The following is a 21,545-nucleotide window of genomic DNA, read 5'->3' as shown; positions in this document are numbered from 1 at the left end:
TCCATCTACAATAAAATGACCAAAAATGCATATGATGTAGATATTTGCTATACAAGGCATGCGTGCATCAGTGAAAAAATCCTTGAAGAGATGTGACAGAATTTATCACAAAATTGTAGCAACCAGTAAATTATTTGCTTTTTGTGCATGTTTGCAGCATTCAAAGTGTACAAAACGCATTTGAGATGTATATAGGTACTGTAAGTAACACAACAAGCCCCATAGAAAGCATCTCTTTTGTCAGATAAGGGCCATGTAATTAGCACGACCGGATTAGAGCACAATTAGAGGTTGTGTTTTTGAAAGTCTACTTTTTCACCCATCCACAGTGCAACGCCAAGCCAGTATTTTCAGAGGTATATAGCTCTGGAAAACATTTTCAAAAGTCTCTGTTTTTAGAGGTCTAAAGTGGTCTAAAGATGAAAACAAAAGCTAATGTGTTAATTTTGAAATGAAAAAACAGTAGTGAAGACATAGTCTGAATTAGATTATGAGAAAGGAAGGATTTAGAATGTTAATGGCACATGAACACACTGACAGAGAGGAAAAACTTATCAAGAGAATCAAGTATCAAGATCAGAAGATGGTAGTAAGAAATAGAAACTTTTTAAACACCTTTCCAAACTCCTAGAAAAATTGGTTTGGGGAAGATTCTATTTTGAGTCAACTTGTACAGTAGAAATGAACAATACGCAAGGCCAGATTGGAAAGAAAGGGATCAACAACATTGTTTGGCAATGTAGAAGGTAGGAATTCCTGCAGGAACATCAGCTGGAAAGTCTTGGACAGAGGCAAAAACAGATGCTGAAAGCCATAAATTCCGAATACTGATAGTAAAGATGATATCAGGCATACCAAATAATCATGGAAATCTACGTTTGCTTTATTCCAGGCACAGTAACAATAGTAAGAGTCAGTGACATACAGAATATTACTAATACATAATATGTGACTAAAAAAGAAGTTACAATATACAAATATGCAATAAAGTCTCAGTATTTAAATACTCACTTTTAAGGGCCAAACAAATTGCTGATTATGATTGTATTTTTAACTTATAATGTAATTATGTACATTTTGAACTCAGTGACTGTGTTACCTGCAATGCAACACTGAATAAGTGTTTGCTTCAACTAGCATCATTATGGATCAGTAGTCTGAATAAAAGCTATGAAAAAGAGATGGGGGTGTTGTATGAAAATGCCACAGCTAAAACAAGAACTAAAAGAATGATTTATTTGGAAGAGAATAGTCATATATAAAGGCAGAAATGTCAGACATGGTCGGTGATCAGATCTGAAGGAACCAGTGTGGCACATAAAAATTGCTGCTTCTGTCATATTTTCCACCACCTGCTGAACTGCTGTCTGCCACACAAGTAAGTATACTGCTGATTCACAGCAGTATGTCCATGGGTAGATATTAGTCTGCTGGCAGTAGAAGGTCATTGCTAGAACAGAAAGGCCCTCCAGGAAGCAACCCTGTAATGTATGAAGCAAATATAATCTTTTCTTTTTATGAGTATTTGCTTTTAATGCTGCTGCTAGCTAAACGAAAATAGTGTTAAACATTTTATTTTTGCACAGTCTGCAAAGTAGGTGCATACTGTTGCAAATTTATTCATTAACGAAGACCTAAAATAGGTAGCTGCAGATACTAAAATGTTTATAGATCACCTGTTTTAGATGCATTAATGAAACAGCACATAAACAGAAGTACGGTATAATACTTAATTGAGTTTGTCCAGTTAAGTGCTGAGTGTGTTATTTACACACTAATCAATGTTGAATGTTTCAGCAGGTTTCACTATAATTAAACATTTAAAAGAGCAATGGATTAGGGGTAATTCATGGAAGAATATTGTGGTGGTTATCATAGCAGTCTCTCAGCTCACTACCAGTGTGCTGTATGTGCACTTACTGTATATGCACGCTGTAGGATGAAAGGATATAAGGCAATCAGTTCAATTCAAATTGTTCTTGTATGGCATTTTTCATTAAGTCAGGATGAGAGGGCTTAATGAAAATGAACAAAACATTTCATCTATTTAACACCTTTCTCATGATCTTAAGTGTTTCCGGTAAATTCAAAATGAACAACAAAAAGAAAGCAGAAAAAAATATCAAATACAAAACATGAAATACAAAATAATATAAGCATTAAACGCTAAATAAAGGTACGGTAAATAAAGGAAACACAAAGCTTTGAAATAGAATTTGAGACAATAAATGAGAATGTAAAAAATTCAAAAATCCAAATACGCCAAGAAAACCCTAAACAAATAACATAATTTGTAATACACGTGCAAGTCATCTTGTACAAGTGGACTGAGTGAAAGGGTCTGAATGTCAGGGTAAGTTAAATACCTTCCTAAACAAATCAGTTTTAAAGTTGATTTTGAAAATAATTACTTGAGTCAGATGATCTAATTCATTTACATGTACATATTAACAGTTATTAAAGGGCAACATTTAAGTTCAACACTTTATAGCATTTACATACATATATAAAGACTAGCTGTGTAAGCCCGTGCTGTAAGAAGCCGGGGGTCCTAGAAACTATTGAAATCGTCAGAAAAAAAATTGAAATGTAGAGCTGTCACTAATCTGGGCATCTCTGTCCTTGGACGTTTCATGTTGCTGACGTGCTCACATTGTTTGTGCATTAGCGGCTAAGCGACTGTCTTTCTTCGGAGGTTTCTTTTTGCCGGCGTACTTGCGCTCGCTTGTGTATTAGTGGTGGGAGGAAAAGTAAAAGGAATACCATTTTGCCGATGTGCTAGCCTCGTTTCTGTATTGGCAGCTAAGTGAGTGACTTTCTTCAGAGGTTTTGCTTTGCCAATGTGCTGGCCTCACTTGTGTATACTCGTAAGGTGGAGCCCTTACCCCGACTCCGCTTCTCACTTCCGGGCTGGACAGACACACACACACTTCCACACGTAGACGTTTATATACAAGAAAATGTCACACATGGGTTAAGTCTATGCTTCACAGTGTCTGATTTGAGGGGTACACTGCAGCTTAATCGGTTCCTTTCTTACACCATCAGCCAAGAGGACATGATGACCAGTAATGTCACCAGAGAAACAGTATCTTCACTGCTAGTCCCACCTCTGCCCTCTACCTCAAAGGTTAAATATAAACAAAGTCATGCTAACCTAAATTCCTATTAATATGAGAATTAAAATATGTCCTATTAATATGAAAATTAAAATATGATCAGTTAACACTGGAGGAGGAGAAGAAAACAAAACAGCATTCCTGGAGAAAAATACCCCAGGGAACTCTATGCTCATTTACAATGAGGTCTCACTACTTCTGATTTTGGCAAACTTGCCACATTTCCCCTCCTGGACATTTTATAGTTTCATGAGCACATGCTGAAGTCCACATTTGTATAATGGTAAATAAGTAAGATGGTCTATGTTGATAACCTTCATTATAAGTTTCCGAATCACTAAGATGCCTTATTCCACAGACAGGAGCAGTGGAACAGCCTGGCAAAGTAGCAATGGCATCAAATTCAGGATACCTAGAAGACAAAGAGAACAGAAGAGCGTCAGTAACAATTCATAAGCATTTACCAAGCTCATATTTTTTAGCTTATAACTAAAAAATATAGATGCAATATGAACAGCATACTAAGCAACAGTTGCAGTAAGAGGACTGTAGACAAAAGCAGTAAGTCTTTAATTTGGATTTAAAAGCTGAGACTCAACAGTCTCCTTACATGATCCCAGTGTTTCTTCAAACTTTGGGTTGTGACCCAAATGTGAGTTGCTAGACGCCTTAGATGGGTCATCAACTTACTTTTTTTTATTTATTAATGTTATTTGATGAAAATAACATTACATACAATCGAGCTGAATGTATAAAATGAATGAGTTCATAGTCAATCTAGAGAAAAAAACAAAAAAGTTAAACAGAAACAATAACGACAAAACAATTCAGAGCGCCAAGAGCATGGGCAAAAATAGTTTAAAAAAATGTGCTTTTCCTCCTGTCACCTTAAATTAAAAATATTTAATCAGCCATTGCTTCAATGTTTATGGGAGAGTGCTGATTGCAGATTTCAGTTCTGCACTCAGTCAAAGGGGACATTTTTCTCCTGCATAATGGGGAATTTAAATGATTGATACAAGTCCAGTCACAAGCAGGTGACATGTTATACAATGCATGCTTCATTAAGAAAGCCAGTGAAGGCGGACATGTTCCTCAAATGCCCCATAGAACTACAGATTTTAGAACCACAGGTAAATTAATGGAAGCAATTATTAACAAAAAGATCCAGCAGCACATGTCAAGGAAAGGTTAGCAGTAGACAGCATGGGTTCAGATGGGGAGGGTCGTGTTTCACAAATATGCTGAAATTCTATGAGGAAGCAGTAAAAGCATACAATAAGAGACATGCATATGATATTGTTTATCCTGACCTTCAAAAAAGTCTTTTGATAAAGTAGTACATGAAAGGCTAGAGATCAAGCTAAAAGAAGTAAGAATCCAAGGTGCAGTGAGTACAATTTGGCTCAAACACAGGAAGCAAAGGGTTTTGTTTTGATGAGGTTTCAGGTGATGCTGAAAGTGGTGTCCTTCAGAGATTGGTACTTGGATTATTGTTCTTCTAACCAAACATAAACGCTTTCAGCACAAAGGTAGTCAATAAGCTGGTTATTTTGTAGATGATGCTAAACTAGTCGAAAGCACAAATAATGTGAAATCAGTCAGGTTGTTACAGAGGGACTTGGACAGCATGCAGGCTTGGGCACTTTTGAGACTGATGAAATTTAACGTTAAGTTAATGGAAAATAATGTATTTACTCGTGTACCCTGCGCCCTCGTGTAAGACGTGCACCCTAATTTTTACAAAGAAAATCGCGAAAAAAATTTGCCCCATGTACGACGTGCATTGTAATTGTATAGGAAGCGTTTAGGGCACATTTTCCACGAAATGCACTTCTGTTTTTGTTGCATGACAAAACAACGAGCGAGAGAGAGAGAGAGCACGCGCAAGCAAGTGTGAGAGAGAGCGCGAGCAAGTGAGAGAGAGAGAAAGAGAGAGCGCACGCGCAAGTGAGCGTGCGTGAGAGAGAGCGTGAATGAGCGATAGAGTGCGTGCGACCGAGCCCAAGCAGAAGAAGTAAACTTTACTGAAAAAAATTTCCTCGTGTATGACGCACACCTGATTTTCTAATGCTAATTTTCAGGAAAAAAATGTGCGCGTGTTACACGCGTAAATACGGTAACACGCTTAGAAAGTAGAAATGTTAGATTTTAATATGCAAAGGGAGGTCTGAAACTTGAAGTACATACCTTATGAGAATGATCTGAGTTAGATTGTGGACTCATCACTGTCTACATCCAGACAGTATACAGAAGTGATCAAGAAGGCTAATAGTTTGTTAGGTTATGTATCATGGAGTACAAGTCAAGGGAGGTTATGTTTAAGCTATTTAACGCACTAGTGAGACCTCACCTGCAGTACTGTGTATAGTTTTGTTCCCCATATTAAAAAGAAAGACATAATAACACTACAGAAAGTCCAAAGGACTAATTCCTAAAAAGTATTAGCTATGATCCACAAAGGATTAATAATAGATGGCTGTGTGATTGTGCTTGCACACATGAATAAGCTATCGGCCAATTCCCCCATTAAGCATTTTGCAGCTCCACTTTTTTCTCCTGTTCAGCCTTGCACTCACAAAATGTTCATGGACCCCAGATATATGCTGCACAACACACATTTTAACAGTGTGTATGACTGTTTCATTTCAAACTCACGGTGTATCCATCCCAGGTTGCACCTTTTGCATTGTGGTGAATGTGGTTCAATGTGTTTAGGTAACAAAGTCCCTCAGAAACAGCTCCTTCTAGACCTTGCAACAGAAGAACTTCTAATCACACTCACTCAGGAACTGCCTTTAAGCACTGCTAGAGGAGCACTTCTTTGTGACTTTAGCTGAGGTCTGTTTTTCATTCAGCCCCCACCTTCTCGCTCAGCACTGCCATTACACTCCACCCATACACAACGTAAATCCTGCTGACTACGCAAATTGCTTTGTAGTGGAATGACACTATGATCCATCCCTGGTCACACATTTTGCATTGTGGTAACTACCGATATTCAGCCGCTAACCTGTGGTATCTGGATTACAATGAACTTCAGATGGAGCTCCTCCTACACAATACAGTAGAATAACTGATCAATCTACAGAACCACACACACGTGTAATGATTTTGTTCAGAATTCTCTGATTTTTTTGTCATTAATTATGACATTAAATGATCGTGTGTTAGTTCTTGGAGACTTTAATATTCATATATTGTAATTACTTCTAAACTTTTGGCCAGAGATTTTTACATGTTATGGAGTCTTTTGATTTTGTTCAGTTTGTTACAGGCCCCAGTCATAAACATGGGCCATACCTTGCAACTAATATTTTCATTACGATTCTCTGTTTGTAACATTAACTCTGAGGCTAGGGATTTGCACTGGCAATCAGAAGGTTGCTGGTTCGAATCCCGTAAATGCCAAAAGAGACTCTGCTCTGTTGGGCCCTTAAGCAAGGCCCTTAACCTGCAATTGCTGAGCACTTTGAGTAGTGAGAAAAGTGCTATATAGATGCAAAGAATTATTATTATTATTAAAACAGATGATGGATATCTTTCAGATCACAGCTATATTACAATTGTTACCAGTTTACAGTATATGCCTTCAGTGACTATTCTTCCAAGTTATTGATTGTGCAGCTTGATCTGCTAATCTTTTTTGTAATTCTTTCAAAACCGTTTCTTTATTGTCTAGGGGCAAAGCATCCTCTCTGGACCTCAGTATTGATGAGCTTGTGAACCAATTCACATCTACTTGTGTGGATATTTTGAATGTTGTAGCTCCAATTAAAGAGAGTAATTGTAAGCCACAAAGACAGCCGTGGTTTAATGACACTACGTGTTCTCTCAGAACAATGTGTAGGAAGGCTGAGAGAAACTGGGAGAAGGATCAACTCCAGGTCTTGTTGTTGATGTGGTGCTTAAACCATCTTGGGGTTCTGCAAAAGCTGGGTCATCACTCTTTTTTGATGACTTTTTCAATTTCAATACTTTATCTGTAAAATTACTGATATTAGACCTAATATTGTGCCTGTTGCTCTGGGCATCAGCCAGTTTCTCTTTCAGAGCTGAGGAAAATTGTGAATTCTATGAAGCCATCTTTTTGTCCTCTTGACATTATGTCTGCTTGGTTCTTTAAAGAGGTGTTTGATGTAATTGGTCCTAATGTACTGTCAGTTATTAATAACTCCTTGCAACCGGGGACTGTTCTATGTGCTTTAAGCGTGCAGCGATTTAACCCCTGTTAAGAAAGGCAATCCTCAATCCCTTGCTTTCTAGTAGCTTTCATCCCATTTTCAAATTACCATTTCTCTCCAAAGTTTTGGAGAAAGTTGTAGGTACCCAGCTACAGGCTTTTTTGGGGCAAAAAAATATTCTTGATATGTTTCAGTTGGAATTCAGTACATTTCATAGCACAGAATCAGCACTACTAGAAGTGACGAATGATCTTCTGTTGACAGTAGATTCAGGGAGGTCCGCGTTGCTAATTTTTTTGGATTTGAGTACTGCTTTTGACACAGTTGATCATGACATTGTGATTAACAGGTTCATGCATTGGGTTGGTCGAGTTAATGCTCTTAAGTGGTTTGCAGATTACCTCAAAGGCAGGGCATTTTCTGTACATGTGGGTAGCCTAACATCTTCTACCGCTTCCATAACCTGTAGGGTACCCCAAGTATCTCTTTATATATGTTACAGTACCGCTCTATACTAAAAAATTATAACGTTGTATATCATTGTTATGCTGATGATACTCAGATTTACTTTCCATTGCAACTGGGTGAAATAAAGTCAGTGACAAAGCTTTTTAACTGCTTAGACACTATAAAATACTAGATGGCACTAGACTTCTTACAGTTAAATGAGTTAAAAACTGAAGTTATTCTATTTGGTCAACCCACTGTTACCAGAAATATTACTAGCACATTGGGTCCACTTATCTGGTACTTAAAGCTACGTGCTAAAAATCTTGGGGTGATTTTTGGATTCAGATTTTAAATCTGACAAACAAATCAATACTGTTGTAAACAGTTGTTTTTCTTACCTGAGGGCAATTAATATAGTCAAGCCATTTTTTTGTCATTTAATGACCTACAAAAGCTCATTCTTGCTTTTGTCACATTTTGTTTGGATTACTGTAATGCCCTGTATGTGAGTTTTGACCCGCAACATAAAAATTGAATACATCGCTCAGGTGTTGGCCTCTCTTCACTGGCTCCCTATATGTTATAAGGTGAATATTAAGATTTTAGTGTTATTATATAAGTTATTTATGTTTGCATGTTGGTGTATGTGTGTTTATGTTTGTGTAACGTTTTCCATTTATATATATATATATATATATATATATATATATATATATATATATATATATATATATGGGTTGAAATAGTTTACTGTCAAATAAATGCAAAGAGTACACGACACGTGTTTCGCCCTCATTCTGGGCTCATCAGGTGTACACACTCCACTGCACTCCCTCTCGGGAATAGAACCTCGGACGTCAGCGTCAGAGGCGATGCCCCTAACGTTGCGCCACGGCGTGTGGTTCGTTTATTTGACAGCATGTAGATCGGGGTAATTACATTCACGGCATTCGTAGTCTGTGTCACAATCTGATTGTATGGGTGGTTACCTATATATATATATATATATATATATATATATATATATATATATATATATATATATATATATATATATATATATATAAAATATACATATGTATAAATATATCTTGTATATAAATGTCTACGCGTGGAAGTGTGTGCACCTATCAGTCCAGCCCAGAAGTGCGAGGCTACAGCATGAAGCTCAAAGAGCCAGCAAGGCGGCCCCAAGTTAACGAGTCGGAAGAAGAAAGAAGTACGAGGCTATAGAATGAAGTTGAAAGAAAGCGACTCCGTCGCCAAAGCGAAACCGAAAGACAAATGAGAGAAACTCGCTTATGTATAAATATATCTTGTATATAAACGTCTACGCGTGGAAGTGTGTGCGTCTGTCGGCCCGGCCTGGAAGTGCGAGGCTACAGCATGAAGCTCAAAGGACCAGCAAGGCGGCCCCAAGTTAACGAGTCGGAAGAAGAAAGAAGTACGAGGCTATAGCATGAAGCTGAAAGAAAGCGACTCCGTCGCCAAAGTGAAACCGAAAGACAAACAAGAGAGAAACTCGCTTAGCTGCTGATAGACAAGAGGGGTGAGCATGTCCGGAAAACGAAACCACCAACTCTGCACTTACATTTTTTTTTTCTGACGATTTCAATAGATTCTGGGAGTTCAGGCTTTTTACAGCATGGGCTAACACAGCTAGTATATTATAATTAAATCTACATCTGGATTAATATTTCTTATTATTAGCTTTTATTCTATGTAAAGCACTTCAGTCACCTTTTAGTTGTATTAAAAGTGCTAAATAAATCAATTCTTATACCCTTATTTATACTATTACATTTTTCTATCCTTCTTATTACATTCTAATCTAAATCACCTTTCCACCCAGCTTAGAGAGCTATGCAGCACTAGGGAAAAGACAGAATGCAAACCTATATGCACACTGACACACACACACACAGACTTGCATACTCATATATGGAAATTTTGTAGTTGCTATTTAATTTAACTTGTGCATCTTTGGTAAGTAGAAACAGTGCTTGGAGAAAAACACATTGAACTATGTGGAAGCATAGTTCAAGTTCAAGGAAGTTTATTCAGTAGAAGGCCACTGTGCAAACCACTGTGCCGCCTTCCTTACAATAACTCAGTATAAAATAGATACTATCAGGACAATACAATATGAAAAGTAATGTAAAATGTAGCATAAAGCATACTAGAAAGTAGCTGATTAGCCATTATATAAAGAAAAATACTGCATGTGGCTGCTTGTAGTACATGTGTTGTTGATAAAATATAAGAAGGTAGCTTATCCAGTCCTGATCAGTACTGTGCCAGAGGCAAAAGAAAAAGTAGTTAATAGCTAACTGTTCAGTAGTGAGCATTATGGCAACACTCATGACCTGTTTTTCAAAAATTAGGAAACATACTGCCACCTAGTGTTACTGATGAATTGTGCTTAAAAGTTACTTTATCAAAATACAGTTATTTCCTTCAGAATGGACTATACATGCAGTTTCAAGTACATAATCTCTGATACACACACTTCTGGGAGCTTCCACTGACTTTTACTGTACATTGGCATTTACTTTTGAAAATGGTATATACTGTATATAAAATATATATATCCACTAGGAGAGAGATAAGGCACCAACTGGGTCAATCCTCTTTAATGAAGCAACAAAATGAAGTCGATGGGTGCACAGTGAAAATGATGACTACAACAACACAAGGCAGTAGTAACAAGTGAATAACACAGTAGCTCTGTCATGTTTGGATGCAAGGTCCAAATGAGACTACACCTTGAGAGCCTGTCCTGTTTTATACCAAAAGGGTATGTCGGGGCATGGATGTTGTAGGCTTGGCTAGACATCCTTGCTTGGTTGCTTGACAGAGCTGTGGATAAAAGAGAAGAAACTGTGAGCATTAGCACCCCTTCTCATTCTGCTGTGGTATTGCTTACCTACTTTGAGCTCTGAAGATGATCCCCAGGGAGACAAGCATGACTATATATGTTATACAGTACCTGCCAAATAACACAAGGGTACACGACACATGTTTTGCCCAGTTTGGGGCTCATCAGGTGTAGTCACATTTGCTTTCCTTTGCAGGATTAAACCTTGGACATCAGCACCTGAGGCCACAGTGGCTTATTCACTTTCTGTGCTTCACCTCAGGCTCTGACATCTGAGGTTCAATCCCGCAAAGGGAAGCAAACATGCGTACACCTGGTGAGCCCTAATTTGGGTGAAACACGTGTCGTGTACTCTTTGTATTATTTGGCAGGTACAATATAACATTTCTATGATCTGCTTCTTGCAACTTAGAGGACTGTGTGGTAGGTGGAGGGCACACTACTCCCCAGATATGTGTTTCTTAATGATATTCCTTTAGGAATGTTTGATTAACACTTAATAGTATTAAAGTTAATATGTTTTCAGTATCCACATGATGACCGAAGAGCAATTGCATAATGGGGATGCCCTACCTACGTGCATCAGTCTTGGGGTATAACATTAGAGGGTTTCATCATCTGTCACACAGGACACTGTTATTCATTTGTCACTCCCACCATATGTGGATTAAATGACCTGATAACAAGTGAATTAACACCTTTTTTATAAACATTTAACACCATCCTCCCACAACAACTGGTGTCCAAACTGGCAGATCTGGGACTTCCATCACCCACATGTAGTTGGATACTGGACTTCCTGTCTGGTCGCTCCCAGAGGGTCAGGCTGGGTCCCCACACCTCCAATGCTCTCGGCCTCAACACCGAGACGCCGCAGGGTTGTGTGCTCAGCCCGCTCCTCTACACCCCCTACACATATGACTGTGTCCCCACTCACCATAGCAACAAGATCATAAAGTTCGCGGATGACACAACGGTGGTAGGACTCATCTCGGGCAAGGAGGGTGAGCTGGCATACAGGGACGAGGTGGAGCGGCTGTCAGAGTAGTGCAGAGTCAATAACCTGCTCCTCAACACCAAAAAAACAAAGGAGCTTGTTATTGAATTTAGAAAAAACAAAACTGACATCCAGCCACTCATCATTGACGGGGCCTGTTTGGAGAGGGTCCCGGTGTTCAGATGTCTGGGCATTGAGCTGGAGGATGACCTGACCTGGAGCGCCAACACCACGGAACTGCAGAAGAAGGCGCAGCAGAGACTGTATTTTCTGAGAATCCTCAGAAAGAACCATCTCCCCAAAAATCTGCTCCTTGCCTTTTATCACTGCTCCATCAAGAGTGTGCTTACGTATGGACTGTGTGGTACGGCAGCTGCACCTCCTCAGAAAGGAAAGCGCTCCACAGTGTCATCAGGACAGCGGGGAGAACAATTGGCTGTACCATCCCCACTCTGGAACAAATCTACACCTCCCGATGCCGCAAAAAAGCAATAGACATTTCACAGGATTCATCACATCCCGGTCATTGCCTCTTCCAGCTTTTGCCATCGGGCAAGAGATACAGAGCAATGAAAACCAGGAGAAACCACCTTAAAAACAGCTTTTATCCGAAAGCAATCATGGCCCTGAACTCAGAATAAAACTGCTCCATATCAGTCTCCCAATGTGCAATATAGACCTTAAGTCAACCAGTGCAATTTGTACATTTAACCAGTGCAATTTGTATATATAATAAGTGCAATTTGTATATTTTGTAAAGTACTTTTTTTTACTATTCGGTTTGTTATAATTTTCTCTCTTCTTGTCTTTTTAACTCTTATGCCTCACACTGAGTCGACATCACCTTCAATTTCGTTGTTCCTTTGTAAAAGTGACAATGACAATAAAGATCTATCTATCTATCTATCTATCTATCTATCTATCTATCTATCTATCTATCTATCTATCTATCTATCTATCTATCTATCTATCTATCTATCTATCTATCTATCTATCTATCTATCAACACGGTCAACAGCAATGTTGTAGAATGACAATTGCAGCATGCACAGATGTTACTTTAATGCACAGTATTTCCTGTAATTACATTTTTCCAGTGTCGAATCACTTTCATACCTCTCATGGTTCGATTGTTTTGATACACACTAGGGTATGATTGGATTGTTCATGTGTACTATGGAGAAAATTACTCCAGAATTCGAAACAACTGCACTAAAGTGGGTGTGAGAGTGCCTTCAGTAAACTTTAAAATAAAACAAGCCCAGTAAGCACAATAAGCATAGCATCATGCCCCTTGAGTAAGTCAATTATATTTTTTTTTAGTAACAGAAATCGGCAGCTTTCCGACAATCATATGCAAAAGTAAGTGTACCACATAAAGTGCTTTTCTTTTTTAATATATGTGGGCATATCAAGAATTGATCTTCATTTAAACTGTATCTTAAATAAAAGTAATGTAATTGAAAAAAAAAGTTAGGCATTTTGCGTGACTATAAGTTAAGTTATTATTCTAAATTTCTAACAGTTTTTCCATTGAAACCCCCCAAAAAAGGTTTTCAGTTTTAACAACATGGCAGTGAAATATAACAAACAAATTTCTCAGTATAACAAAAAATCTGCATCATTCAGCCCTTGCCCTTTGTTGGGAATGCTAATGCTTTTTGTGATTGTGTGATCTCGGGTAAACAGAAGAAATTACAAGGTTGCCTGTGACTAAAAAAAAAAAAATGTCAGTATTATGTTTGCACTCTGGCTAGGTTTTACCTCTTTCTTCTTTTGATATAAAAGCCCATTACTTTTTTTATTTCAAAGGGTAGCTTCTATGTTCCATCAGAAAATTGTCTACAGCGTGCATACTCCTGGCACAGAAGACTTTGTCGACTGCTATTAGCTGCACACCGAGGCCTTCGAGCCTACTTTTCAGGTTTAATGACAGAAATTCCAGAGCTGTCACAAGTGGAACTTGGTAAGACCTCTTGGTAATATTGGTAATATTGCTCTTCAGTATTCCTTACTGAATAGACATGCTTCATCTTAACTGCAATTTGTGTATTTGTATCAATGACATTGTTCAGTAGTAAAAACAATAATTGTCTCTTCGTAGATGATCTACCAATTGAAGAAACGCTAACCCAGTTGTCAATTGAACTTCAGGTAAGAACTGATGAAGCACACTCTTGCCAGCTATACTTGAGAATGGACTGGCTAGCTAGCCAACTATTTTCCTAATAATTATAGAATATGCTCACACTATATCAGTAAAAATATTTTAGCAGAATGAGAATTAAAGAGTGAGAATGCTGTCACAGATTTGTTTTTAAGTAACACTCTATAGTCACTGATCAAGGAGCTTTTTATTTTTTATTTCACTGTCCAAGGGCTTTTTAGTTTCTTTTATTATAACAGATCTGCTGGAGGACAGCAAGCAATTCAAACATTCAAATAAATTACTGAGCTTATAAAGACACAGATAAGAAACATATGCCAGACGGCCAAAAGCAGTTAATCATATTATAGACTGAGGGAAGATGCTGGCTGTTGCAGAGTCTTATAAGAAATTAAAGTGAAACTGGAATCCTTTGTTGAATGAAAGTAGTATATGAATATACACTTAGATACAAATAGAAATTAATAGAATTAATATTGTGAAGGGCGGCACTGTGGCGCAGTGGTAGCGCTGCTGCCTTGAAGTAAGGAGACCTGGGTTCGCTTCCCGGGTCCTACCAGCATTTTCTCCCCATGTCTGTGTGGGTTTCCTCCGGGCTCCTGTTTCCTCCCACAGTCCAAAGACATGCAGGTTAGGTGTATTGGTGGCCCTAAATTGTCCATAGTGTGTGCTTGGTGTGTGTGGTGTTCTGCCTTGCGCCCTGTGTTGGTTGGGATTGGCTCCAGCAGGCCTGCATGACCCTGTGTTAGGATATAGCGGGTTGGATGATGGATGGATGGATATATATTTTGATGCCAAAGGGTGCATACAGATACCCTAACCCCGACACAGACAGGCAGGACACAGGTTTAGCAGAGAACACACACTTTTATTTACAGCTCGGGAGCACTTCTATCTGCTCCCCACAGCACAACACAGTCCCTTTGCCGCTGTCTTCAGTCCTCCACACAGGCTTTGTTCTCTTCCTCCTGACTCTGGCCGTTGGATGCTGTCAACTGGCCCCTTTTTATAGGGCACGCGGAAGGATTCCAGGTGCCCAACGAGCTTCTTCCAGCTGGCAAATGGGGCTCCGCTAATGTACATGCATCCCCTGGTGGTGGCCATGTGCCCCAACAGGGTTAAGCTTCTATGCTTATGACCTGTGGTCCAGCTGGAAACCAAGGGGGGCAGCGGAATGGAAGGACCAGGGAAGAGAGCATCACTGAGGCAATACCTCCCCTGGGATGATAGAAGGCAGCCCTCCTGGGCGGCTGTGGCACCACAGACTCCCACATGGCACGCTGGGAGCGGGAGTTTGGTACAGCCCTGATAGGTTCCGTGGGGGCCTCCAGGGGGAGCTACAGATAACTTATAGGGGACTTCTGCCACACCTGGGAGTGATTCCAGGTAATACTGATGAGCCACCTGGAATACTCCCAGGACCTGAATAAAAGGAGCTGCCTCACTCCGTTCGGGCAACCAGAGTCGGGAGGAGGTGAACAAAGCTTGCCTGAGATGGCGTGGAGGTGGAAGGACAGAGAGAGGAAGAGAAGAGAGAAAAGGAAAAGAGGACTGTGCTGTGTTTTATGTACTGTGCTGTGGGGAGCAGAGAAAAGCGCACCCCAGCTGTAAATAAATCGTGTGGGTTGGACAGGAAATTGTGTCTGCCTGTTTGTGTCAGGTTAGGGAGGCTGAACGTACCCCGGTGGTCCACAATATATGTGTGTGTGTATGTATATATATATATATATATATATACACTGCGGTGGGTTGGCACCCTGCCCGGGATTGGTTCCTGCCTTGTGCCCTGTGTTGGCTGGGATTGGCTCCAGGTGACCCAACATATATATCCATCCATCCATCCATCCATCCATCCATTTTCCAACCCGCTGAATCCGAACACAGGGTCACCTGGAGCCAATCCCAGCCAACACAGGGCACAAGGCAGGAACCAATCCCGGGCAGGGTGCCAACACACCGCAGGACACACACCCACACACCAAGCACACACTAGGGCCAATTTAGAATCGCCAATCCACCTAACCTGCATGTCTTTGGACTGTGGGAGGAAACCGGAGCGCCTGAAGGAAACCCACACAGACACGGGGAGAACATGCAAACTCCATGCAGGGAGGACCCGGGAAGCGAACCCGGGTCTCCTAACTGCGAGGCAGCAGTGCTACCACTGCGCCACCGTGCCACCCATATATATATATAACGAATTATGCTCGCAAACTGAGGTTCCAATGTATACATATATATAATGTATACATATATATATATATATATATATATATATATATATATATATATATATATGTATACATTGGAACCTCAGTTTGCGAGCATAATTCGTTACGGAAACGTGCTCGCAGTCCAAAGCACTCGTATATCAAAGTGAATTTCCCCATAAGAAATAATGGAAACTCAGATGATTCGTTCCACAACCCAAAACTATTCATATGAAAATGATTAATACAAAATATAAAGTAAAAATACATAAACAAATTAACCTGCACTTTACCTTTGAAAAGAATCATGGCTGGTGTGAGTGAGTTTCTAAACTCTTGTGGGATTCCACCCAACGGGATGACACGTGGAAGAGCATCCCAAAGCAATCACAGTCTTCCAGCGCTGTAGCAGTTTGCCTGTAAAAGCGAATCCGAAAAGATGGCGGACATGCTATATGCGCCTGCCCTCGATGGGTGATACAAGGAACAAGGAACATTATAAATGTGCAGGGCACAGTACTACTTGGCCACGACCCTGCCTGACTGCTGTGTCTGTGTATAGGAGAGTGGCAGATCCCGCTACAATAAATAATCGCGCTGTTGCTGTTTCAAGCTTTATAAAGCTGGTGTTGCTAAAGTACTGAAACTCAACTTCGTGTTTTGGGGTGCAAGACGGGGACTCACACGTCACAGCACACACACACACACACGCGTGCGCTTGCGCATGCACACACACAGAAGAACCATCAGCTCAGTTGTGATCACATGACGCTCAGCAGACACAGCGTATACATGCTACTCGTACTGCAAGACCTCGCTCGTTTATCAAATCAAAATTTATGAAAAATTTTAGCTCGTCTTGAAAAACACTCGTAAACCAAGTTACTCGCAAACCGAGGTTCCACTGTATATTCTGTATAAACATTTGTGTTTCATCTCTTAATGTAAGGTTTTCTTGTTAATTTTTTCTTGGTGAATTTGACATTTCTATGTTTCTTTAGTCTGTAATAAATAGCCGTTCCTGTGGAATGATATATCACCCATATGTAAAGTCTGTTTTCAATCCCTGTGACATTTTATAATTTCTTCAGGATTAAACCTATAAATGGCAGGTAAGTGTAAAAGGTGATTTCCAAATTGTTCAACATATGAGATTTCAATTTCAAATTCTATGTTAATATCATGGAAGTAAGTTTATAAAAACTGAACCTGGAGGTTTATTGATATGACTTTGCTTATCCTCTCCAAGGCTTTACTGAAACATCTTCCAACAGTAATTTATCACCAAGGGTCTCAGTTCAGCCTGATCATACACTTAATAAATATAAACCTGCCAACAACAATATTTATGCTCATCACTTGTGCTTTAGAAGATTTTCAAAGCAAATATCTATATATACCAAAATTTTTGAAATTCAAGTACAAGTGAGTATCTAGGCAAAATAAAATACAAAGAGGTTCATATTTGGTGGTATGCTCACAGTTTTAGCCTAGTCTTCTAAAGACATTTTTTTAGGTTAAGAAATATTGCTAAATTGTCCCAGTTTGTGGGTGGGTGAGCCCTATGATGGACCATCCACCCACTAAGGGTTTGTACTTGCCTTGTACCCAGGCCAACAATTGTGGACTCATCAGCAAATATAAAGATAGAGTTGGAGCTGTATCTGTCTGTACAGTCATAGACGAGGAAGAAGTAAAGCATGGGGCTCAGTATAGAGGAAAGTATGCTGCCAGTCTACATATGCTCCAAATCTAGGATAATGGTGATCAGCTTTAATAGTATAATATTGTTAAAAGCTGAGCTGTAGCAAAATTCAACACTGCAGATTTTATTGTCCAGGTGCAAGGATAGTATGAAATGAAAGTGATATAGCATATATAAAAAGTGATATAGCATCCCCTGTTCACTGCTTGCGGCAATAAGCAAGTTAGAGGTTGTCTAGGAATACAACTTTTAAAGAATTGTATTAGTGGTTGTTGGTGATATTTTGCTTGCTTGTATGTGATTGTAACAATTCAGGCATGTCCAGATGTACAAGCCACATTGTAATTGCAGGGTCAGTTGCTAAACAAAATTGTGGCATACTTTGTATTAATGTCACTAATTCTGGCATTGCAGGTATGAAATAGCCTACATTATGTTACGATATAATACCTGTCTGGCAGAAATTTTGATGATGGATTGTCTTTAACTGCTGGTGTAAAAAATGCTCATAAATTATTCAATATGGGAGAAATTTTTGAACTCAGTATGGCCTACAGCATTTTTCTAGACTCAGGGATTTGAAGAAAATTCTAATGTTGATATAGTTTAATTTGGCTTTACTAATTTTGAAATATATAAACAGCACAATTCCTGACAGACATTACTTTTTATATATGATCTGTTTTTTATATATTATATTTTGTTTTTGTTTTCACTATGCTTTGAAAATTAATTAAATTTAATTATCAAAGGACTTTTGAAATAAACGTTTTTGGTGTATTCCACCTAGGTATTATGTAGAATTGTATTGCACCTTTTGCTAACATTTTCCTTTTTTCTTGCAGGTTCAGAACAGCAATGACAAAGTTGCTGAACAGATTAGCAGAGATTTGACTCAGCTCTGTTCACATGTTATTGCACTCTGGAGTCAATTTCTAGATGCTGTAACATTACAGCCTAATGTTACGTCATACTTATCGGAGGAGCACCACACATTAAGGGTATCTTATGTTATTTACTATTGTAAATTATACATATCTGTTGCAGCTTTGTGTATGTGAGAAATTCTCCTACAAAATGTAGGTGGAATATTCAATAAACCTGTAAATACTGAGCTATAAAAATATTGTTTGCCAAGTCAGGAATAGGAAAATATTTTGTCAGCATGTAAAGCAGTAGGGTTGGTACTTACTGCTGTGTTCTGTCTATGAGCAACTTGCATGTTCTTCTCCAGCGACTATGATGATCTTAAATGCACAGGCACATGGCTATGAATCTCTGCTGGAACTCCTTACAGTACCTCTACAGTACATTCCATTGCAGTTGTAAATGTGGTGTGGAATATATTCATTGATCTATCCTGCATTATAAGTGATAGGGAGCAGAGCCTGTCCTGGTGACCCTGGATGCAATGCAGTGACCAAACCAAGATGGAACTGTAGTTCATCATATGGCACAATCATTCACACAAACAGACTTACTCAAACTGAGCCAATTTAGAGTTTGTAATTAAACTAAATATATTTCTGAGCAAACAAACTTTACGTGTCCCCAGGGGGAAATTTGGCTTTTTACAAAAGCTCTTAAAATAAATTCAAATATAGTCAGGTAAATATATACACATTCACACACACTATGGCCTGATCGCACACCAGAATGACTCAAAAGGAAGTAAAATGTAAAAGAAAGAAAAGTAAACTTTGGCAGTCACATTCACAGCATATTACATTTGGTATAAAGGAATCCCCGTTTGTTGGCTGAAAGTTCTCAGTGTTAGTGTGTCAGAGAGAGAATGTGCAGCATTATTCATAATGGCCTTCAGTTGTGTTTTTAGTCTCTCCTTGAGTTGTTAGGTAGCTTTTGTGGCACCCGACTGGGGTTCCTACCCAGCCAGGACGCCCGGGGAGACAGGAGGAGGGCTCATGCCTCCTCCAGACCACGAGTGGGCGACTGCCCTGGTTGTATTGGGGGCCACGGGTACAGGGCTTAGAAGCTCAAACCTGTAGGGGCCTGTGGTCACCTCCAGGGGGCGTCCCCGTGCCTGATGGACCCTGGACCCCAGCACTTCCGCCACACCAGGAAGTGCTGGGGGGAAGAAGAGAGGGAACACCCAGAGTGCTTCTGGGGAGACAGCCGGCACTTCCGCCACACTGGGGCGTGTCGGTGGAAGATTGCCGGTGCACACCTGGAGCACATCTGGGTATGGATAAAAGGGGCTGTCTCCCTTCATTCGGGGCCCAAGTCGGGTGGAAGCAGGACAAGGTCAGAGAAAGACAGAAGGAGGTGGTCCGAAGAGGCAGAGTGGTTGGCCTGGACTTTGGGGAAGATTGGGGTTTGTGGTGCACTTAAGGACTGTGTAAATAATAGTTAGTGTAAATAAACGTGTGGTGGTGCAAAAATAACATGTCTGCCTGTCTGTGTCCGGGGCTCGTTCCACACTGTATAGTATGGTAGAATGGCAATGTTTAATAAGAAGACAGCATCCTTTTATCTTTGAATTCTGTTTTATTATGTTATCAGATCACTTGTGAAGTGCACATAACACAAATGGTACCAGTGTAACCTGTTGGATTCTTTTCTTAATATAGGATAGGAAGAAATGTTAAAACCAGCTATGTAACAGTTGTCTGTAACCAGTTACCTGTCTCACCATCTATAATGTACCCCATGTTTTCAAACCTAGGGACCTCTAATGGAAGGCTTCTTGCTGACTGGCACTCTCTTTTGTTTTTCACTCTTTTGTTTTGTCCCAGCTTACCACCAGCAGAGGATTCCACAAAATGTCCTTTGTGTGCTTAAGAGATCACAGCCAGGCGAGGAATGATCAATCAGCACTCTGTAAAATTGAGTTTAAGCTTTTACTTAAAAATTGTATTAGTTTGCATGATAGCCAATAGCAGCAAATATAAGCAATACAAAGAATTACACAACCCATGTGGGAACTGTATGATTCTGCAGTCTTCATTCTGTCCCACATGACAGTTCCCAGATGGCCCAGTTCCTTAGTTATCGATTATGTACCCTTTATCAAAAAGTGAACAGAACGTTTTCTTGCTGGACACAGAACACTTTTGCAGGTGTCCAGCATCTAAGCAGATAGCAACCTCTGTTTAAATGCTCATGGCTCTACTTTTTAGACAGGCAGCAAACAATCACTCCATTACTTGTAACAAAGCACTATCTGAACTAAAACTAAACTGAATGCTGAACCAAGACTCTTACTGAGAAAAATGCTCTAATAAAAGTTACCCATTCTCTCCCCACTTCTTGCCCATATTAAGCACACACACCTGACTTACTGTCTGGTAGCAATGCTGCTAACGCTTTTACAGTTTCTCAGAACACAGGAAAGTTATTCCACAAGATCAAGGGGAATCAGAAGCTGCACTAAGCTGCTGACAGAGTGGTTCTACAAAACAGTCTAAGGTCCTGCTTTGCCTTTCAGTTTTCCCAGAGTACACTTCACTTTTGTCCAGCTTGGCAGTTCTTTCGTGCCTCAGTCGTTTACTTTGAAATCTGTCAGTTCAAAACATTAAATAATCCGCCATATAGATTTTAAGGCTTCTGGGTATTTCTCATGCTTTTCCAAGTACCTTGAAAGAAGAAGTTCCATCTAAAATTTAGTTTGCAGTTTCCAGTGCAGAAACATCTTTCAGGTTGACTTAAGATATCCTGTATAAAAAGCTAATTCAGGAATAACACATTCTTATATGATTCTGTCTGGGACCAGATACCCTCTAGGTGCCATCAGGGGTTGCAAATTCTGACATTCTTTCCCTGGCCTCAGTCTCTTTCTTCCTGGGTCACGTGCAGTGTAGTATCCTGGGGAAACCTG

At 39.6% G+C, this 21,545-nt stretch overlaps 1 protein-coding gene across 1 annotated transcript in view; it reads left to right on the top strand.

Annotated features, from left to right (window-relative positions):
• The window catches only part of fam135b (family with sequence similarity 135 member B), a 242,546-nt gene that overhangs the window by 179,981 nt on the left and 41,020 nt on the right, over positions 1-21,545 (top strand). The window contains exons 8-10 of the mRNA XM_028818042.2: positions 13,441-13,594; positions 13,733-13,782; positions 18,556-18,711. Of these exons, the coding sequence (XP_028673875.1) occupies positions 13,441-13,594; positions 13,733-13,782; positions 18,556-18,711 (360 nt within the window). The remainder of the gene's footprint in view (positions 1-13,440; positions 13,595-13,732; positions 13,783-18,555; positions 18,712-21,545) is intronic.

The sequence above is a fragment of the Erpetoichthys calabaricus genome, chromosome 13 (genome assembly GCF_900747795.2).
Source record: "Erpetoichthys calabaricus chromosome 13, fErpCal1.3, whole genome shotgun sequence".
Classification (NCBI taxonomy): Eukaryota; Metazoa; Chordata; class Cladistia; order Polypteriformes; family Polypteridae; genus Erpetoichthys; species Erpetoichthys calabaricus.
This window is presented reverse-complemented; position numbering and strand designations above follow the sequence as displayed.